Source organism: Adiantum capillus-veneris, chromosome 21 (genome assembly GCF_014529385.1).
Source record: "Adiantum capillus-veneris isolate H3 chromosome 21, ASM1452938v2, whole genome shotgun sequence".
In the NCBI taxonomy this organism is placed as follows: domain Eukaryota; kingdom Viridiplantae; phylum Streptophyta; class Polypodiopsida; order Polypodiales; family Pteridaceae; genus Adiantum; species Adiantum capillus-veneris.
The window spans coordinates 17,308,605-17,331,004 of record NC_140951.1 but is presented as its reverse complement, the minus strand read 5'-3'; the positions used below and the strand labels follow the sequence as shown (position 1 = coordinate 17,331,004).

General features: G+C 42.4%; 1 protein-coding gene and 1 pseudogene across 1 annotated transcript; one reads left to right on the top strand and one right to left on the bottom strand.

Annotated features, from left to right (window-relative positions):
- Window positions 1-4,236: 4,236 nt before the first annotated feature.
- On the bottom strand, window positions 4,237-21,069 carry IMPL1 (myo-inositol monophosphatase like 1). Its single transcript, XM_086493194.1, has 10 exons — window positions 20,806-21,069; window positions 20,455-20,522; window positions 20,240-20,373; window positions 6,588-6,676; window positions 6,427-6,484; window positions 6,226-6,278; window positions 6,043-6,141; window positions 5,818-5,931; window positions 5,264-5,365; window positions 4,237-4,635 (listed from the first exon to the last, which is right to left on the bottom strand). Exons 1-10 carry the CDS (start codon window positions 21,046-21,048, stop codon window positions 4,537-4,539), a joined length of 1,059 nt encoding a protein of 352 aa, XP_086349320.1. The 5' UTR covers window positions 21,049-21,069; the 3' UTR covers window positions 4,237-4,536.
- Window positions 12,937-14,558, top strand: LOC147430606 (peptidyl-prolyl cis-trans isomerase CYP40 pseudogene; annotated as a pseudogene).
- Window positions 21,070-22,400: the final 1,331 nt, after the last annotated feature.

The following is a 22,400-nucleotide window of genomic DNA, read 5'->3' as shown; positions in this document are numbered from 1 at the left end:
AAATGTGAGGTGGTGAGAGTGAAGCAAGGTGGGAGCTCCAAAAGGGTATAATCCCTTTGTAACCTACTTCTTGTTTTGAAGTACTAAAGCCATTGAGTGGTTGTTTTCCCGTGGACGTAGCCCACATTGGGTGAACCACGTATATCGTGTGTACTCTCTCTCTCTCTCTCTCTCTCTCCTCTATAATCTCGTGTGAGAAAATTTGTCTCTCTTCATTAAGTAATCTACTCAATTATCTATTTAGCTACGTCCTATTTCCTAACATTTATGGTGCCGCATTTTATATAAATAATTCTTGTATGCATCTGTTTAAATTGTTTTTTTCGCTGGTGAATGGTCATTCTTATACTTGACGCAGTGACTAAAAATATACTTTTTATATTTAGGTCATTCTAAAAAGCACATTGTTTTTCAAAACCGCGAAAAGCACGAAAAGAAAAAAATAACGTTTAAAAAAAACCAAAAAAAATAAAATTCAACCATTGGTTTTCCTTGTTCACCCAAGCAAGAAACCAGGTTCGCTTTTTACTATTAAGCATCGAAAATCATGAAAAGCTAAAAAATAGCATGAAAAGTGCTTAAAAGTATATTTTTATAAAATTCAAACCATAGCATCCTTGGGACTCGTAGATTAAGGCCTTGTTTTTTGCAAAAAAAGCACTAAAAAGCTAAAAATAATGTATAAACTAAAAAATTAGTTTTTATAAAAACTTAAGCAAACGTCTGTCTGACCTACTAGAACATGGAAACGACGTTGCTTTTCATTTTAATACCTCACAACAATGCCAAACGAGCATTTCAACCTGAAATTCAAGAAGTGAGAATTGGAATATATATTTCTTATTGCTCAAAGCGACCCAAAAATCGGAGATCCTACACGTTTTCAGAGGAGGTATTGTGAGTGCTTTAGTGCAACAAAACCCACAAGGGAAGGGCTGTTAGGATGATAGCACCTAATATATGTGAGCACCCTCTTACAAGTCGATATTTAGTCAACCTTGTGACATGTGATATCCTACATGGAGTCTTAGTGTGTAGCATATTGGGCAATCTTATTGACATTAGCACTTGTGTGCACAAAAATGCTTAGCTCTAAGCTATAAATTGAGATTCTATCTACTCATTCCAATAATCATTGTGTGCATATGATATACTCTTGTGTGTGATTATCTAAGTGTGACTAGCATTCTTAGTCTTAATTATGTTATTAACAGTAATGACCACTCCCACATAAAAGATTCCATAACAAAATAGACATGGCCATTTTCAACTACAGGTTTATCAATTTTTAATCATCGGGCTTGTGATTTGCATACATTCATGTATCAGATAGTCTTAAAGACAAAGAATAGTGCAAGTTGTTCTGGTTCATGTGCTTGTAAAAGGTCAATGATAATGAAAATTCTCCATAAGGGGAGGACCAACACATCTTTTGGTCACTAGTATCGTGTTACCTCTGCATTATTTTTTAGCTATGTAGATTCTTATGTGATACAATTGAATAATCTCAAAAGTATTTAAGTACACTCTTTCGTTTTTGTGACATGAACGCTACACTAGATTAACCACCATAATTTGACATTATGGAAGAAAGTATGTCGAGATATAAACATGTATAGTAAGATTTTTAGAAGATATGATATATTTGACCATTAGATGCCCGAATATTCACATGGGTTCATAATTTGATCACAATTTATGTTTATGTCATCATTTAAGTTTCGTACTATGAAGCCACTTGTTGTGACTTACAAAAAGCATGCAAAACGATATACCTATGGTGCAAATTGGCATGTTGGACAAGAAGACTGATCAAAACACATGTTTACATATGTGTAATGTAGACAAGAAGCTTGACCACATCATGTAGTTTTAAATAAAGTTCTAGAATTGCAAAAAATGTTGAGTTAGCCAAAGCAACCAACAACTATTCTTCCTCATACAGAACTCAAATATTACAACATTGGTGATTGAAAATACAATTGCTTTTGATAGTTCATATTTAGGTTAACAATAAGGGTCAAATCATTTTGGCATGGTTTTCCCACGTCAACATGAGAAACACTATGTAAAACAAAACATTTGCCTCGTACTTGCACAACCTAACAAGATCCATCATGATAATTGTAAGAAAAAACCCATGAAAACATTAAGATTTGGGGCCAACCATGTTGGCAATGTTGATGAAGAACAATAGCTATTAACTACAATATCCAAGCTTAAAAATGAGCTTGTATATACAATTATAAAGGAATCTATCAAATACAATAAATATAGCCGTTACTTGCTAAAATGTCAATTGTCCTCCTTTAATTTTCTTGTGCAACTACTTCAACATCAACTCCTTGAATGCTAATTAAAAGATTTACTCTCTTACCTACTTGGGAGTGTATACTTACTTTTTACTATGTACTAGACTACTTGCTCTTTAAAGGCATTGCACCCAAGGTGACTACATCGGACAAGGCAACCATTTGTTTGTTTCCTTAGAGTGACCACTACATTGTTCACTAACCACTAAGCACTAAACAACTCTAAGCCAAGATGGATCATGCAATCAAGACAAACAAGCAAAATAAACCATGACGAACGACCATGGTAAAACCTATCAAGTAGATGACATTAGCAAAATCAATGTACCAACCGAATAACATTTTCAAACCAAACCTAAGCCCAATAACGTGTATTGTTTTTGGCCAATTTTCATGAAATTGCCGTTAGATCACCCTAAAATACAACTTAGTGACCTCTAAAGTGCTCAATAGCTATCATTGATAATTCTAAAGGTGTTTATATGCTTTTATAAAATGGAAAGTTTATATTGGAAGCTATAACCCATTTACCCCAAAAAAAAAAAAAAAAAAAAAACATTTTGCTAGTTTACTAATAAATTTCACATTTTGATGAATATTAGAAGTGTGTGTGTGTAATCAAAAGGCAATTTTGAATGTGTCTCTAGAGTTCTCACTATGTGACACCTCTTCCTTGAGTTTTAGAACATCTAATACCCTAAATCACTCGTTTTGAGTTAATACTATGTTGGCTCCAATTCGCTACATTTCACTCAATAAATGTGGTACATTTAAAGCTTAAGTCCAATTATAGATGTAAAACTTCAATTTGGTTCCAACTTGATACGTCTATATGCCATTCAAATGGCCACACTGTGAGCCAATTTTTTTATCCATGCAATTTTTTATTTTCATAAGCACATTCCAAATTGTTTTAGAAAGACATGTTTTGATGCTTTTTGTGATTGAGCATAAAATTAAAGAACCAAAGTGTGTATAGTAGAAACATTTTATAAAGATAATTAAGGGTGTATACATGGAAACATTGACGATAGGTCACCAAAATGCAAAAAATGCGCTTTTTTCGGTACTTAATTCTATGTTGAAAAGAAAATTTTTGGGCCTATAATAACCATAGAATTTGTTCAAGCACTCATTGATGTCTACAAGAAAAATAAGCTCATTGTCTAGAGATTTTTTTACCTTGTGTAAAATGGGGTTCACCCAACAAATATGTTGATTTTGGTCAAATTGAGCACTCTTTTGGCTTTGAGAGCTCCTTATGAGCATACCTTCAAGAGTCCTAAGTGTTTCTTATTTTTTCCATATAGAGTGTGGTGTTAGCTTTGAGCTAAAGTAAGGACATCTAAAAAAACACGTACATATGATGAGTATTTGGGAAAAAAAAAATCAGCCCTGAAAGGACACTTTTATGTTCTTTTAGGTTACCATACTAGTGTTAAAACACATTGTCACAACAACCGTGTAAAGGCATTGACAACTACCACAAAAATGATGCATGAACTCTACAATTCAACACACAGAGACTAAACAAAGCATGTCCATTTATATAAATTCTAGCATCCATCAATGCTCACACATCCCACTCATGTACACTTAGCTGGACAGACAATAAATGTCGGGACTTCTTTGAAGCCTTTTTTTGTGAGGTATGATTTTGAATGCAGCATTCTGTGCTCTACACTTAAACAAGGCTTCATGGCAGCAAAAGGACCACACACACACACATAAGAATGTAAAGTAGATGGCATTCAGTCATCAACTCAACTTCCTTCCAAAGGCATGAAGCAAACAACATCTGTTTATGAGGTCATACATGTTGGGAAGAATGGCGAGAAAAGGTTCAAGAGATCTCATAATCATAGGACAAGGCCCAAAACATTGAAGGCACGGACCTCGCACAATGTTCGACACGGCCAGTAAATTCTTTTCAAAAAAGAAAAAAGATTTTTTTATTTGACTTGAAAAGTCCAAAAGTGTTTGCAGTAGGGAAGTACAATGGAGGTCTCAAGCATCTCACTTAACTCAGTTGGCAGTCTCATGTCATATAATTTCCCAGAGCTGAAGTAGAATTACTCATGTAGAATTAGTAGACATGCTTATGCCAACTTAGCAATAAAAGAGCCATTAATTGTCTGGCAAGCCGCAAACCTCCAATACTCCATTTGGCAGGGAAGTATAATGCCCACACAATATGGGAGAACTTTATTTTCGAATGGAACACTCAAGAGTCCAAGACATACCCCTCCGGCTTATACCATCGAGAAAAATCAAAACCTTTCTCCACCAACTTCTTGCTTGGCGGTGCTATTATCTCGAGGATCTAACAAAAACAACATATTTGCTCTTATTTAGAAGTAAGACCAGTCCCAGTATGAATCAAAGTATGTGAAAATTAAAGCAAGTCCTAAAACTTTACTGAGACTTTTTTGAGAAACAGACAAAACCCATTGTACTATTAGTTTACCTAAGACCAACAAATTTAGAAATGTCATCTAGTTTCATGCACAACCCCCATTGCTGATCGTCCACCCTTGAACTGAAGGTACCCTCTAAAGTGTGTTATTTTGTCAACCCATTACTGGCCTGTTGATTCCATACTCCTAGGTTGCCAAGGTTCCTGAGCCTCACTCGAAGTTCACACTCGCAAGATGTCTAGATTGATAAGGTCAAAAAGATCTGGACTTCCAAATTATAAAATTACACAAAACACGCAATCGAGAGAGACAAAATTTTAAGCGTCGGAAGCATAAGGAAAGGAACTCGTACTCGGGCACAGAACATGCCCGGGTGAAAGAACCGAAGTTCCTATTCTACCAAACCTTTTTGCACCCCTCTGTCCATAAACCATGTGGCCTATTTTTCTATTGTAAACTAATCCCAATCAATTGTCAAGAAAAAGAATTCTATGCCAAATTTAACTTGAAATATAAGCCATGACAAGACCTTACCTTATCATGGAGATGCCCATTTGACACCAAGACAGATCTATCAAACACCGTGAAATCCCCTCCATCCATACGTGTAACCTTTCCTCCAGCTTCTTCAACCATCTATACAGAAGAAAGGAACACAATCTGAGTTGAGTGAGAAACAGCTAAAAAGAAAAAAGACAAGAAACTGGATTCAACGCCACATGGCAGCCACATCAAAATTTGAACACCATCCTGAGATAAGTGAGGAGCCGCTGAAAAAACAAAAGACACAAACATGGAATCCAAGACAAAATTATCGACTATATCAGAATGATCCCCACCAAAGAAAACAAATCAAAATGGGGAAAAAGCAGGAAAGGACATAGTTAATATGAGATGAAACTTGTCAAAGCAGTTTGAACAGCAATACATCACTCCCAAACAACCCAAAATATGATTGTCCAATGCGTTGACCCATTTTCCCTCGCAAACAGATAGCCAAATCTCTCTTCACAACCTCATTCTATCCTTTGGATATCTTTGGAAGTCAGATGATGAAACATTTACAGGAAAGAGGAGGTTCGACATACCAATACACCTGCAGCCATGTCCCACGGCTTGAGCCGATACTCCCAGTAAGCTTCTGCAATTCCAAGGGCGACGTGGCACATGTCAACTGATGCAGCACCAAGGCGTCTCACTCCCTGTAGCATACACATGACACTAAGAGTCCTAATAACTGGAGGACAAAGCGAACGAAGACCCTAAAGGCTATACAATAACGATGATATTAGAAACAAACAGTTGAACCCAACCCGACTTATGTCGGTAAATTCTCTGAAAAGTTCCACATTTGTTGCCCAAGGTTCATCGTGCTCATATCCAAAACCAGTCACAAACAGAGATTTTTCCACCTGTTTTCAAAGCATCAGGACAACAAAACACAGTAAAAAACATTCAGATACTATTAAAAGACGAGTTTTGTAGCTCTGTTAGACCTTATCTGAACTGCTGACGCTGATTTTGTTTCCATTACAGAAGGCTCCCCCACCTGTTACATGCATACATACATGTAATGAATAAACTCTGGAAAGAAGTTACTGAAAAATGACAAACGGCCCAAAACTTGAAGCATCCAGCAAACATATGAATAAGGGCCACCAAGCTTTGAACTGACTAATAGGCAATTGTGATGTTGCCTGCAGATGCAGTAAAAGTTCTGGTAACCCAACAGTAAGGCCCTCCTGAAAACTCAACCTGATTTTCAACACACAGAGCAGCTCATTGAAGGTCCTAAAAAGTGAGGTGCAAACTGACTATGTATCTGCCTGACCTTCATTTAAACAAGAGAAATGCATACCACGCTAGCTGCAAGAGGTCTCCCTCTGTAAAGTACTCCAACAGAAACCGCAAATGATGGATAACCATGAGCAAAATTTGTGGTTCCATCTGAAAATCAGACATTACCGAAAAAAAGTGAGTCTACCTTCACCCCAGAATACACATGAGCCAGAGAAAGATGAGTGTTTCTAGAAAAAGCATGCCATTGTGTGTTACAAAATCTATGGGCCCATCATTACTCAACCCCTGATAGTGGTTTATTGTTGCATGCCCACACGGCTTCTTGTCCTCTTCATTTTAGTATGTAAACTAAGATACCAAAGCTTAGCTGCTTTAAATCTAAGCCTTTTCCAAATATTGAAAATAACCATATCAAGTTTTCTTCCACTTACTTTCAACAACACTATCAAAAGCGCCTCAGACATGGCCCAGTGGCACAGGATGTTCGTTCAAAAAGTGCCGCCTGCCCAGCATGGATCTGTTAAAGTTTAGGCATCTCAAGTGAACTACCCAATGTGATCCCATTATTTAGTTTGGCAGTAAGGTATTTATTTTACTTATTTGTCGAAGTCTTGGGTAGGCAATTTACTAGGCTTGCTATATAAGCAACCCCTTGCCTCCATTGAATACACATTCAGTTATTCATTGCCAAGGTTCATTGGTTTAGGAGACTCTCTCTCTCGTGCTCACTCCCCTTGGTCTCTATGCTTCCGCATCGCCGACTTTGACATGGTATCAGAGCAGGCGGCTTGAAGCCCTTGGCGTGGAGGAGCATAGAAGAGAAGAACCCCGAAGACTCCCCCCTTCCCTGCTTGCGTTCTAAAAAACGTTGTTGTGTGCAGCGGCACTGAGAGCCTTCTCCTGCAAGCGTTTCAAAACGCCACTGCCAGCAGCCCCACCCTTCCCTTCCCTACGTTTCAAAACGCACACTGCAAGGCAGCAAGTGCTAGGCACCTCCCCTCCCTGGCTTCCAACGTTTTGAAACGCCGCAGTCAAAAGGCTCCCCTTGGCGACAGGTGTGTCCCTTGCGTTTTGAAACGCCGGCACCAAAGCGCCCCCCCCCCCCCCCCCCCCCCCCCCCCCCCCCCCCCCCAACATTTTGAGACATCAATAGCTACTAGTAACGTCCCCCTCCCCGTCTGCCGGTGCGTCATCGTTTTGGGCTAGCATTTTAAAACGCCAGCCTATTTGCTCCGCTGACAGCCATAGTGTTAGGTGCAGCGGAATGATTGTTTGCGCTTTGCTCAAGATGAGTGCTCCGAACTGTGCTCAAGGTTCCTTTTAGTTCTTATGGAAGGGAGAGCCTTCCGTTCTTGATGGAAAATGCTATGATCACAAACAAAGTGTATGGACACTCTGCATGCAAGTGTATGAGAGAGAGAGAGAGAGAGAGAGAGAGAGAGAGAAGAGAGATACGACACCAAAGACGTAAAACCCTCCTCCGAAGGCCCCACTCTCGTCGGCGAGAGTGGTCTACTATAGATTGCACAAAATGGTACAATGACAATGCAATGGACTGATGCAATCTGGGACTATGCCGATGACGACAACGGTGATGACGACGACGACTTTAGGGCTGAAATCTGTGGTCTTCTATCTGCTAAATTTCGGGACTGTTTCGGTGGCTGAAAATGACTGTTTTGGCTGCGTTTTTATGGGCTGAAAATGGAGATTGTCACGTGACACATCCCAACCCTATGTGTCCGTGGACAAGCTACACCATAGCAAGGTTCCCGTCAGTTCAATCAGTTTAGATTAGCAATGATCTGGCACTTTTGTGAGTCTATTTGTAGACCGTGCATGCCCAGTCACTGAGTGTAGATGCATATCCTCCGGTTGCACACAGTATGATCATCGGAATTCCCATTAGAATCCTTTAGCATCAATTAGGGGAATTTTCCAGTGCATTTAGCCTATTTTTCTATTTTTGGTTATTTTCACTTATTATTTTTAAGTGACTTTCCAACAAAAGTAGGTAGGACAATTTTGCTAAGTTAATATATAAGCAAACCCAAGTTAGCACTTTCTGACAGAAGAGGTAGCAGGAGCTTCCCGCTCAACAAGCAACTTCTCGGCAGTACCCCCCGCAGCACCATCGCCAACAGATCCAACTTCTCCAGCGTTTTTGCAGAATCAGCCCTTCTAGCGTTTTTGGTTATCTCAGCCTTGGCGTTTTGAAGAAGCAGCCCTGCCTTGCAGACCCCAACACTGGCGATCCCCAGCAGTAGCAAATTCAGCAGATCGGCAGCGTTTTCCCTTTCAGCCACCAGCGTTTTTGCAGATACAAATCAGCCTAGCATTTTGGTAAAGGACAGATCCTGCCAGCGTTTTTGTTTTCAGCCTTCATCTACAGCAGACCACAGCGTTTTCAGCCTTATGCACAGTAGCAGAACCACCCCAGATCGGTTGCAGATGCTCCCCCATTTTCAGCCATAAAAACGCAGCCAAAACAGTCATTTTCAGCCACCGAAACAGTCCCGAAAAACTGCAGATAGAGGACTACAGATTTCAGCCATCGAGTCATCGTCGTCATCACCGTCGTCGTCGTCGGTATAGTCCCATTGCATCAGTCCATTGCATTCGCATTGTACACCTTTGTGCAATCAAAGTAGACCACTCTCGCCGACGAGAGTGGGGCCTTCGGAGCAGGGCTTTACAACCTCTCGGGTGTCGTATCTCTTCTCTCTCCTTCTCTCAGTCTCATTCACTTGCACGCACAATATCCACTCACTTTGTTCGTGACCACAGCACTCCCCATAAGACGGAAAGCTCTCTCTTTCCCTAAGAACTAAAAGGAACCTTGAGCAATAAAGATCACTAATCTTGAGAAAATACAACATTCATTCCGCTGCACCTAACAGAGATCTTCTGCAATCATTTAGGGCTGAACCTGCTGCTTCTAATGCTTGCTGAAAACGCTGCTCCTTTGCTGCGATTGTGGCTGAAAACCAAAAACGTTGGGCATCTGCTGTAGCGTTAGTAAAACGCTGAGGTGATCTGGGGTTGCCGGCGATGTTCAGGGCTGAAAACAGAAAACGTTGGGGCAGCCTGCTATAATTGATGAAACCGCTGGGGTTCTCGGGACTCCTCGCGATGAGAGAACTACAAATGCTAGGGGATCTTTGGGAGGTGCTATGGGAAACCAAAACGCTAGGCTGATGAGGGTGTGGGCGATGAGGGAACACCAAAACGCCAAGGGTTCTGATGGGTTCTTGCTGAGAAGGTGCCTGTTGAGCGGAAGCTCCAGTTGCCTCTTCTGTCAGAAAGTGCTAACTTGGGTTTGCTTATATATTAACTTAGCAAAATTGCCCTACCTACTTTTGTTGGAAAGTCACTTAAAAATAATAAGTGAAAAATACCAAAAATAGGGAAAATAGGCTAAATGCACTGGAAAATTCCCCTGACTGAATCTGATGGATTCTGAAGGGAATACTGATGATCATGCTGTGTGCAACCAGAGAATATGCATCTACACTAAGTGATTGGGCATGCACGGTCTACGAATAGACTCACAAAAGTCCCAGATCACTGCTAATCTAGACTTGACTGGACTGACTGAACCCTAATCATGTTGTAGCTTGTCCACGGACACATAGGGTTAGATGTGTCACGTGACACATAGAGCCCCTCCCCCTTGGCGTTTTGAAATGCAACAGCTAGAGGATGTCTTGGTGTGGCTGTCACTTGGGTTATTTTGTGGAGCTATGGCAAGTTTGCAAGGTAAAGTGGCAGATTGTGAAGCGACTTGGGAGTCGAAGAGCTGTGGAGTGGCTCGAAAAGGAACGAGGATATTGGAGCTCAAGAGAGGGGGTGGAGCGGCTTGGGCAATGGGAGTACAGGTGGGGTGGAATTGCTTGGAAATTCGGTGCGACTTGGAGGAATTGTGGGGCCTATTGGAGTGCAAGAAGGTACGAGATTACTAGCTTTTGCAACTTCAACATGGCACCCCCTTGCTCGAGCACCCGCGACAACATCAACCAAGAGCAACAAGTGGCTATGGATAACGGATCTTCATCCATGCATTTAGCGGCCTATGCATCAACACAGTTCTCAAGAAACCCGGTAAATTGTTTGGCTCAAGTTTGTGAAGTCAAAAGCAAATGGCAGAGTTTGCTAGAGAACAACGGCAAAGGTCAGTTGGACACGGATGGCAGTACTAGTACTCAGTTAGCTGCCTCGGTACCCGAGAGGTACGACCACAGTTGTTATGATTGTGATTCGAAGCTTTGTTTGGCTCGAGAGTCGGAAGCCAAAGACAAAAGCAAGAATTCACTTGAAGACAAGGATAAAGGCAAGCTGGATAGAGATTACGGCTATAAAGATTTGACAGAGAAGATCGGCATGGCACTCGTGGCGGTGGCCACAGTGGCCTCGACGTCAGATTTCTAGTCAAATGACAGGTGTCACCACTAACTTTAGCCAGAGAGAGGCTTGTGAGTGGCAAAGAGCGGCAAGCATTGCTCTCTATATTAAATTTGAACCCTTGTGTTGGAGTTCAAGTTTTTGGTGTTTGGACCCGTAGGTCGGAGTGACACAAAGAGTGCACAAGATAGAGCTGTCTTTCAAAAGCTACCATCACGTGGTGTGGAGGTCTCTCCTTCCCTAGACTGCCTGCACCAAGCTCATCCTCAAGACATTCAGACAATCTTCCCATCAACCAACGCCATCGAGGTGCAACAGGCAGCCGGACATGGGCATTTAGGGTGCCATAAGATACTGAAACACACCCATGTGTACACTACATCTTACATCCATTACAAATCACGGACCGAAAATGAAGTGGCATTTTGATAAATGTTGCCATTGGATTAACTTGTGCAAGTAGGGGTCATTATGCCAATTGGGTCGTTCTCGATTGTTCGACTCAAATGGCAAGACCATAGTGAAGAGTCATGATACAAGTCAATAAACCCTACAATTTGCCTGAGGAGATCGTCAATGACTATGATACAACATCCACGGCCCACTTTTGGAAAACAGTTTTTCAGTAGTTCGAAACCAGCTCGTGCATGTTATCCTCAAAACATTGGGAGAATGATAAACAGACGGAACACACGGAGACATGTTGCATGCATGTCTCTAAACAGTTTTTCAGTAGTTCGAAACCAGCTCGTGCATGTTATCCTCAAAACATTGGGAGAATGATAAACAGACGGAACACACGGAAACATGTTGCATGCATGTCTCTCATCGTCAAGATGTGTGGGAAAGGTAACTTCCACAAATGGAATTAGTGCATAACAACTTCAAACATGCAGCCATGGATGTAGTCCATTCTTGTTTATGTATGATGTAGAGTTGAAACCACCAATTGCTACTAGACTATTAAAATCCGTCACAGATTTCAGCAAGAAATGCTCATGGTTGCAAAAGAAAGCACAAAGATAGCACAAAGAAAGCAGCATAGTCAACCTCATGAGCTCCAAAAGAGAGGTACGTGTATCTTGGAATACCTGAGGACTCAAATGTGAGATTACTGGTGCTAATTCTAGGAATAAGACTAAAACTTTGAACTTTAGATTAAACTGAGACTCAAAAGACAAGAACACTTGTTGAATTGATTTGATTGAATGAAAATAAATGAGTACAATAGGCTCCTTATATAGGAGGCGAAGAGTCGCAAATGAAAAGACACGTCTCATGGTGAAGAGACATGACTTTAAACATAAAGACACCCTTTGGACGAAGAGCTGCAACCATTGGGTGAGAGGGTGTGACCAGTCATCGTCAGAGTGTGGCTATTGGCGAAGAGGCACGTCTCTAGAGCGAAGAGTCGTGACCGTCCAAGCGTAGGGGTTCTCCTTGGCATGTCACTTGTAATATTTGCAATGAGGACTAGATGTAATAATGTAACATAGTAACAATCGTGACATTTCATCCCATTAATAATGAGAGCCTCAATTAAAGAAATGACTTCTGTGAATTGCCCAATGTGATTTTACTTATTTGTCAAAGTATGGGTAGGGCAATTTACTAAGGTTGCTATATAAGCAACCCCTTGCCTCCATTGTATACACAATTCAGTCATTCATTGCCAAAGTTGATTGGTTCAGGAGTCTCTCTCTCTCTCTCTCTCTCTCTCTCTCTCTCTCTCTCTCTCTCTCTCTCTCTCTCTCTCAGTACTGCTGGGGGAGCTGAGCAAGGGGGTTGTCACAGAGCTGTTGTTGGCAACGAGTCACACAGGATAGCCAAGTCGCGCTAAGGTTCTCTCTCTCTCTCTCTCTCTCTCTCTCTCTCTCTCTCTCTCTCTCTCTCTCTCTCTCTATATATATATATATATATATATATATATATATATATATATATATATATATATATATATATATATATATAGCGGCTGTCTCTCTTGCACACGGCACACACGGAGGATGGGTAGAACATGACAGCATGTCCACGCCAATAAAATTTAGCCGACATTAGATGGCTGGATTTAATCGCTGCTCGTTAAACATCAAGCAGCGGGTCTGCTTGCAATAAGTAAGCACGGGCCTTGCTTGCATAGCAGAGGATCCCTCCGGTTTCATTGTTGTCTTGTTGTGCCTCTGCAAGGCAAGGTTCATCACATCTTTAAGCCATGGTGAACCCTCGTTGCTTTCTCGACATTAGTATTTGTGGTGAGATGGAAGGAAGGATTGTGATTGAACTCTATGCGGATGTGGTTCCACGAACTGCGGAAAACTTTAGAGCTCTTTGCACAGGAGAAGAGGGCATTAGGAAGGAGACTGGATGTCCACTGTATTACAAGGGAGTTCCTTTTCATTGGGTCATCAAGGGTTTTATGATCCAAGGAGGCGATTTTTCTGCTCGGAATGGCATAGGAGGAGAATCTATTTATGGGCTAAAGTTTGAAGACGAAAATTTGAATTTGAAGCACGAGCATGAAGGGATGCTATCCATGGCAAATGCAAGACCAAACACAAATGGTTCTCAGTTTTTCATTACAACTACGCGCACTTCCCATTTAGATGGGAAACATGTGGTTTTTGGAAGAGTTTTGAAAGGAATGGGGGTTATCCGCAACGTAGAGCATACCCCCACTGGTGATCAAGACTACCCAATAGAGGAAGTTTTGATTGCAAATTGTGGTGAACTGCAAGAGGGAGAAGAAGATGGTGTTGCTGGTCTATTTAGTGATGGTGATATGTACCCAGATTGGCCAGAGGATCTTGACGATAAACCAGCAGATTGTGCATGGTGGATTGCTACAGTTGAGGCCATCAAGAGTTTTGGGAATGATTGCTTCAAGAAAGGTGATTATAAGATGGCTCTATGGAAATACCGAAAAGCCCTAAGATACTTCCATATCTGCCGAGAAAAGGAAAACATAGATGAAGGTTCTTGTGTTGCTGAAGAGATTGCAAGAGAACAGAGCAACAATTTAGACAAAATGAAGACACAAATTTTGACAAATAGTTCAGCGTGCACCCAGTTTGCTTTGCAAAATGGTGAAGGCAATGTGAAGGCATTGTTTCGTCAAGGTCAGGACCTTGCACAGGACACGGAAGCCGTCAATGTCTCACCTGTTTGCAAGTCGCGAGCAAAGGCAACCTTCATGCTCACGAACAAGCGGATGGCGCATATGGAGAGGGAAATGAAGGAGTGGAAAACAAAGATGGAAGGATGGTGGAAGGAGAAGGCCAACCTCCTTCATATGGTCTTCAATGAAGGCGCACAATGGAAGAAGGACAAAGAGAACCTTAACACAGAAATACAGACACTCAAAGAAGAAGTCTCAACCCTCAAACAAGAGAACCCAAACGCCGAGATACGGACACTCGAAAAAGAAGTCTCAGCCCTTAAACAAGAGCTTGCTGATAGAGTAAGCAGTGGACTAGAGGAAGGAAAATTTCAGCCCTCAGAATTCAAGGAAATCAAGGAACAGGTAAGGATGATCACAGAGGAAGAGAAACTGAGTGTGGCAAAGACATCTTCATGGGCGGAGATGATAACAAGGACATAGGAAAAGGCAAACGAGGCCGAAAAATGGATTGAGGTCGCCAAGAAAGGGAAAGGTCAAGAAACTCCTTGTACACCGACGCTTATCAACATGACCCTCGAAGAGGAACAAAGAAGGCGGATGCGAGCACTGCATGTGAGAGTGACCGGTCTCAAGGACATAAACAATGTGGAGAAAGAGGTCACAAGCCTTACATCCATGATGGGGATGGAGAAGCCTTTGCACACAAAGGCATGGAGGGTAGGTAAGAAAAGTGATGGCACGGGAGAGTCTTCAAAGGGGAGAGCTCTCATACTGCGCTTCCCCTCGTTGGAAGAGAAGAAGGAATTCTTGAGGAAGAGGCCTACTCTCAAAAAGACAGGTATTTTCTTCGGTAATGACCTGACTCTCTCACAGCTCGCACATATGAGAGAGGTAATGCCAGAGATTACAACGACAAGGGAGAAGGGAAAGATAGCCTTCTACAGAGATGGACGGGTGGTGATTTTAAAGCGGCGCACTGCATGACGGTGCGAGACCTATGGGACCACACTGAAGATGGCTACCTGGAATTGTAATGGGTCTATGAGGTTGGACGTGGGTGCATTTGAGGACAGTTTCAAAGACAAGGATATTGTATTCTTCTCAGAGACTCATCAGGCCTCTGGACAGGTGATGCCACATGTGGTGGGATACAGATGGGAGACAACTCACAGGACAAATGCGAGATCTGAGCATGGGAGTAGAGGTTCAGGAGGAGTAGCAGTGCTATTCAGAGAGGAACTACAACCATTACTGCATATTGTACGAAGAGATGATCATGCTAGATATATGTGGGTGAGACTGAGCTGACACAGGTCGATTCCTATATATTGCCATATGTTACTTTCCTCCCAATACATCAATGTATGCTGCATACAGGAGCAGTCGCCTTTCTCTATACTAGATGATGACATATGGGAGTTTTCTAGGGACGGTGATATCATTCTCCTAGGGGACTTCAATGCCCGAACGGGCAACTCGCAGACAGTCTTCTACGACACTTCAGATGAGATGCTTAGAGAGCTGGATGTGGGTGAGTTGGGACTTGACAGATGCTCAGATGACAGAGAGCACACGGTGTACAGGAGATACCTCATGGAAATGACGACTACACACGGATTAGCCATACTTAATGGTTTACAACGATTTCCTGGAGCAGCCAGTTTCACATGCTTTCCACACAGACATGGGGCCAGTACAGTGGATTATGTTATGACACAACCAAGCTTTGTCCCCTGCATTCAGGATTTCACAGTGGGAGCCAGGCCAATGGACATAGCAGTAGAGCATGCTCTCTTGACACTGTCCGTTAAATTTCAATATAGTACAACCCAGACATCAGGAGGCAGGTCACACACCCGCTATACATTTACAGCAGAGACTGATTTCGTTTATACAGAGGAAATCTGGGACCGTCTATTGGAAGGCATAGCTAGCACAAATGGTACAGGCCTCTCAGTGGAGGAGTGCACCACTCTACTGACTGATACCCTGCATGGGGCTGCATCAGTGGCATACCCACACACTCAGCCGGGCAAGAGACGACATTTTGGGCAGTGGGACTGTGGGAGCATGCCCCATAATAGTTGGTATGATGAGGAGTGCAGAGAGATGAGAGCCCAGCTTCAGAGGGATCTTCTTTTAGGAGTCATCACTTACAGACAGTCTCAGATTGCTTTCCGACGCCTTGTGCGACGGAAGAAGCGAGCTTACCTAGCTCAGATGGAGCGAGACTTATATCAGATGTTCTTGAGTAGGGACTCAAGAGAGGCATGGCGACTCTTCCATGAGCACTCGCCTCTCCCAGTGATTACTTCACCTAATGTGTGGGGCCAATATGCGACCTCATTATATACGGTTCCTCGACAAGAACCCCTTCCAGACCCTACCAAGCCTTGCCCAGCTACGAGCACTTTCTTTACATCTGAGATGGTACAAAGGGCCATCGACACGATGAGGACCGGAAAGGCATATGATCATGACGGTCTAGTAGCAGAGCACTTTATACATGCCAGGGATATGCTGATGCAGGTTCTCGCAGTGTTGTTCAATCGTGCCATGTGTGAGGGGTTACCTGAGACTTGAAGGTTATCTAATATTAAGAACCACAAGAACCCAAGTTCCTCGTGGACTTAAGTAACCAAGATCTCAATGTATGGTCATCACCCGCAGCGGAATGGATACTTTGCGTGAAGGTGATGAGCATGGAGGTGGTGAAGAAGAATTTTCCCCATCGGGAGGTTTTCCCGACCCTCCCCCCTTCTCCATCTACGCCACGGTTTGCACCAAATCCTATGGAGGCGTTGGTCAAGACGAGGATAGACATGATGCTACAACAAGAGACGCAACGCACCACCATGGATCGCGAGCGTGATCAAGCGCGCTTGGCGACCGAGGAAAGAAAGGCAGAATTGGATCGCAAGCGCGAAGAAAGACGGTTAGCCTTGGAGTGTGAGCGCAAGCAAGTGCGCTTGGCAATCGAAGACAGCAGGGTAGCCTTGGAGCGTGAGCGTGAGCATGAGCAAGCGCGCTTGGCGGCCGAAGAAAGACGAGCGGCCTTTGAGTTAGAGCATGAGGCGCAGAGAGACCAACGCATGCAAGAGGTGGTCCTACAGGTACTCACCTTGAAGCCCGAGCAGGTCAAAAATGTTGATAGTTCATCAAGTAGCACAAGCAGAGATTCGGACTCCAACAACCTCGTCACTGAGAAGTTGACGTTCAGTAAGTATGACGATAAGATTGATGCTACTATTATTCACTCTTGGTTGCATCAATTTAATGCTTACTTTGCGACAACTAAGAAAACAAGAAATAGAAAGGTTTTGACGGCAGCCATGTACCTTGCGGGTGATGCCATTAATTGGTAACACGCATGGCAAGAGACACAATTGACATCGCACCTAGAGGAAGCCGAAGAAGGCGAGTCCCTTTCCTTCAATTAAGCCTCTCTGTGACCTTAGTACCCAGCACGGTTGAAAGACGATAGGCGCGGTCTCAAGCAAAATGGTATGCAAGTTATGTCTTTCTCTAATCGTGTTTTGCAGCTAGGCACCAAATTACACAAATCAGATGATGAGAGCAAGGAGGCATTCTTTTATGGGTTGGACGAGTATATCACGTATGATGTCGAGGTACTCAATCCAATAGATCTCAACAAGGGGATAGCGATTGCTCTCGCACAACAGATGAAGCACAACAAAGGGAAGCCTAAGGAGAACAAGACTTCTCAAAGAACCTCTCAGACTCCTCAGAACCCACAGAACAGTAAGAATGGTAAGAACGGTAACTCTTCTAGCCAATCTTCCTCTAATCCTTCCGAAAAGAACTCTCAAAATGAATCTAAGGGCAAAGCTAACACACTTGCTAAACCAAAGCTCACCCCATATAAAAAAACCGCACAAGGAATTGTAGGAGGATACATAACGGCCGAAGAACAAGTCACTTATTCTAAGGAAGGAAGATGTTATCAATGTCACACTAAGGGTCACATAAGACGAGATTGTCCTAAGACAAACCTAAAGAACCCACAAAGGAACTCACGAAATCTACATCTTCTATTAATGCAATGTGAATGGTCAACGCATTGTGGTCTTCTTTGATTCTAGTAGTATGCATGATGTGATTAGCGACTCTCATGAACAGCGCACGTCTAGAAGCTCGACCCTTTGATCCCATTAGGGCCTCTGGGTTTGCTCCTAGCATGCACTCTTCGTTTACACATGAATGTCTTGATGTGACCGTGTCCATTCAAAATGTCCGTTTTCGTCGAAAGTTTTTTATTTCTCCTCTTTCAAGATACGATGTGATTTTTGGCATTAAGTGGTTTAAAGGTCATAATCCACAAGTTTGTTGTAAAGAAAACACTCGCAGTTGAAGGAGCACCTCTCGTGGTTCTTCAATGTGACACTAAGATTCCATCTGTCATTAATCTCTCTCATGTTTTGGACGAGGATAAAACACGTAGTCTCATTCTAGAGAAGCATGATTTGTTGCATGACAAAGAACAAGAAAAGGCACATAACACAGAACCCGAAAAGAACAAGAAAGAAGACTCTCGCAATCATTCCTTTTCCAAAGCACGACACACATGTTTTTCATGATAGAGAAGTGATTGTTCACAAGGATGATGGTTTAAATGATGGTTTTTCAAGTGAAGCTAACCTCATTGCTTATACGATCAATCATGCAGAACCGATCTTGGCTCTCGAGCCGAGGTCCAAAGAGCCCACTCACGAAATATTCTATGTATGCATGATTAGTCAGCACACATTGTTCGAGTGTTTCATTCGTGAAGGTTTCTTATATTTTCGTCACCGTCTTTATGTGTTCCCTTTCCACGGGCATGCCGTATTGTACGATGCACATGATTCACTCATGGATGAGCACGGACGTATGCGGATCAGTCTTGAAAAGAAGAAAAGTTTGCATTCAAGGAATTCACATTCCATGTCTCTTCCTTGGCATGACACAGTCTCAGAAAGAGCACAAGAAAGATTGTCTATAAAGCATCGGCATTTCCATTGTGATTTTCCACAGTTGATTGGTTTAGGTCAACAAGATCCAGTCTGTGTTGGCCAGCCATTCATGTTTCTTTTTTGGACAAGATTACACACACCCTATGTTATGGTCTAGGGGGAGGTTCTAGTCTAAGTGGTCAGATGGATCAGATTTACTACAATTTGTCATGTTCAATTATCATTATCTAGTAGATATGCTTAAAGGGGGGAATGTTAGCAATAAAGCCTTTACATTAGTCAGATCTCCTAAAGCATGCAGAGCATGCACCACTAATTTGAGTGGTTGGTAGTTTGTCATGTGTAGGTGAGCTTTCAGGGCTTTCAAAAGACTATGTATACATCTTTTTCAATAATAGAGTTTTTGGTTGCACATTCTAATTCTTGGACGTGACCTCCATCTCCACCCCCTGTAATCCCAACAGCTAATTCTCAATTTCTCCAATCTTGAGAGGTTCGGACAATGAGTAGGTTTCTATACAAGTGCGTAGATCAACCTACAACACCAAATTTAGGTATACTACTATCCTCCCACCACCCTTCCATTGGTACATAGCATATTCAATGACAAATCATAAGTGCATCCTTATGAATTGTTAAAGCGATGGTGAAAGGGAAACAACTTGAATCTGTTGTTACAAGACACTCTTTTATCAGTAAACACGTGGAGTTTTTTCAAGGGGAAGACCATTTTTGAATAATGATACTATGACCAAGAACATACCACAGGTCCCTGAGGGAAAGGTGAAAGTATTTTATGCTCAGACTCATGAGCTGCTTAAATACCCTACAACAATTGCTTGTTGTATAGACATTTTCACAACCAAAAGAGGACCGGACCTGGCCGAGGGGGGAGGGGGGCATTCTGATATCCTTACCTTACAAAATGCAAGAAAAATCACGACACTACATCGGAACATGAAAATATGTAAAAAGACAATCAAGGTATGCTAGTTCTTCGTTGTATACAGGATCAAATATCCCTCACCAATCCACCCCCCTAAGGTCATTCCTTCAGACATGAGAACAACATATGAAGCCACTCAATTTTTTTTAAAAGAGTAAACAAATAATATTCGAGACAAAATATATGAATACACAATCCCTTTTGCATTAAAAAATTAGTTGAAAACAGGTGACGTGATGTTATTCTCGCAGAAAACCAGTCTAGGAAGTTACCAAGAGGATCAATGCACCAAAGGAAAGGTGATGAAGAGTCTCCACTCACACCACCTTCTTCACCCAATATCAAATGATCTGGACACTTTGCATTCACTATGTCTAGGATTGCTAATTCGCAACGCTTATCTGTACTGTAAACAAAGGAATGGTAAGAAGCAGTGTAGCAGACTGGCCTACAATGAAGCTACTTCAACTCTGCAGGTTTGCATTACTCTGTCACAAGGTCTGCTTTCCCTTTATAATCTATGCTGCGTGGCTTGTCCACGGCTTCCATGACAACCTACACAAACAAATTAACAGCATGGCAGCATGTGTATCAAAGACCTGCATTTGCACTATGAAATGAACCTGAGATCCCAGAAGCACATGCCTTCATTTCAAATGCTCATGTTTCTCAGATCCTGGCCTGTCATCCATTTGAAAGACATGATTTGTGCTTGTGATAGTATGCAGATGTAATGAACACAACAGAAAAATTTGCATAACCCATGTCGCCATGAGTACAAAATACTTTTCACACAAGGCGCCGATTTAATAACAGACTGTGTCACACAGGCTTCTACCTCGGCTCCACGCTTTGCTGCAGCTTGTATGACCTCTTGCAGGCTGTCAATGGAATCGCGTGACAGCTGAAGTCGTGCTCGATCTGCAGCAATGCGGGAATAGGATGTCCCGGCTACAGAAGAACACCGAGGCGGCGACAACCTCAGGGGCCCTAATGAAATACTGGTGAGGCGCGGATAGCGAGAAGGAGAGAAGAAAGACCTGTGCAAGGCAGGGGACGCCATTGCTGCAACGCCACCCATTTTACTCCTCTCCTTAACAATTCAAAGAGAGATTTCAAAATTCAGCGGTACGCGAGGTAGATGGTAGCCACGTGGCAGCTTAGGCCGGGTTCACAGGGCGCGGTGGAAGGCCTAGCATTTTACTCGTTCACATAGGGCGGTGGAAGTCGCTGACGGGACAGCCACGTCAAGGAAGAGAAATGCTTTTTCTCTTCCACCCTGCCCTATTTCTCTTCCGGCCGCTCCCTTCCCCCCTCGCCCGTGAGCACTTCCACCGTGACAAGGGTCTCCTGCAACCTATGGGGAATCGCCATGCAAGCACAGCACGCCAAGAAGCTACCACCTTGTGTGAATAGCAAGGCGGTGGAAGAACAACGCTATGCTCGATTCCGCCTGGAAGAGATGAGATGCTCCTTTTCTTCCACCCTTCCCGTCTGAATCGGGCCTTAGTCATGGCCTTGTCCTAGGAATTCACGTGTGGGATGTCCGCCGCCTCCATAGCACTACGCAACTAACGCAAGTAGATGGGGTATCGAGGGTTAACCCCCGCCTATCCTGTGTCAACAAACTATGCTGCTGGTTTGTAACTCTGCCCATATTGACAGACACTACAAGAGATGGCTTCATTACTGACGTGATTGGCGAGCGTCGGTATATGCATTGTTAAACCTGGAGGGAGATCAATTTTTTTTTAAAATTAAATTTTGAATTATTGACGCTTATATCGATGTGCTTATCGACGGTTATACCAACGTGCATATCGATGTGTATACCAACACCTGCACCGATGCCACCTACAAAAACATAACCGTCCCATTTTTTCAAAAACTCTCTTGCTCTCCTCTTCTCCCTTGCTTCAAATCTGTTGCTGTGGGACTTAACGGGCCACAGATCTCCACTCATACACTCACCGAAAACAAGAAGGTGAGATTATTTTGTAGATTTATGGTAGGATTTTTTGTTTTTGTGTGTATATGTGACATAGTGTGTGTGTGTGTGTGTGTGTGTGTGTGTTTTAGATTTGGCGGTATCCTCTCAAACATTTTGTGCTCACTTAAGCCGTTTGTGAGTGCACTATCTCTTTCTTTTCTTGCATAAACACACACACGCACACTTAAACATGTAAATAAACAAACATGCACATAAATTTACACATGATTTAACACATTGCATGCGTGCGTGCACACACACACACACATTTTTAAAAATTATATTAAATAAAAAATCAAAAAATTTATATTAAATTCGTTATTTTCAAATTTTGATTAAATATTGTCATTCACAATCAAACATTAAAAAAATTGGTAATAAGAATAAGTTTGAAAAAGAATCATTCACTTATTTTGATTCAATTTAGATTAATTTATACTTAA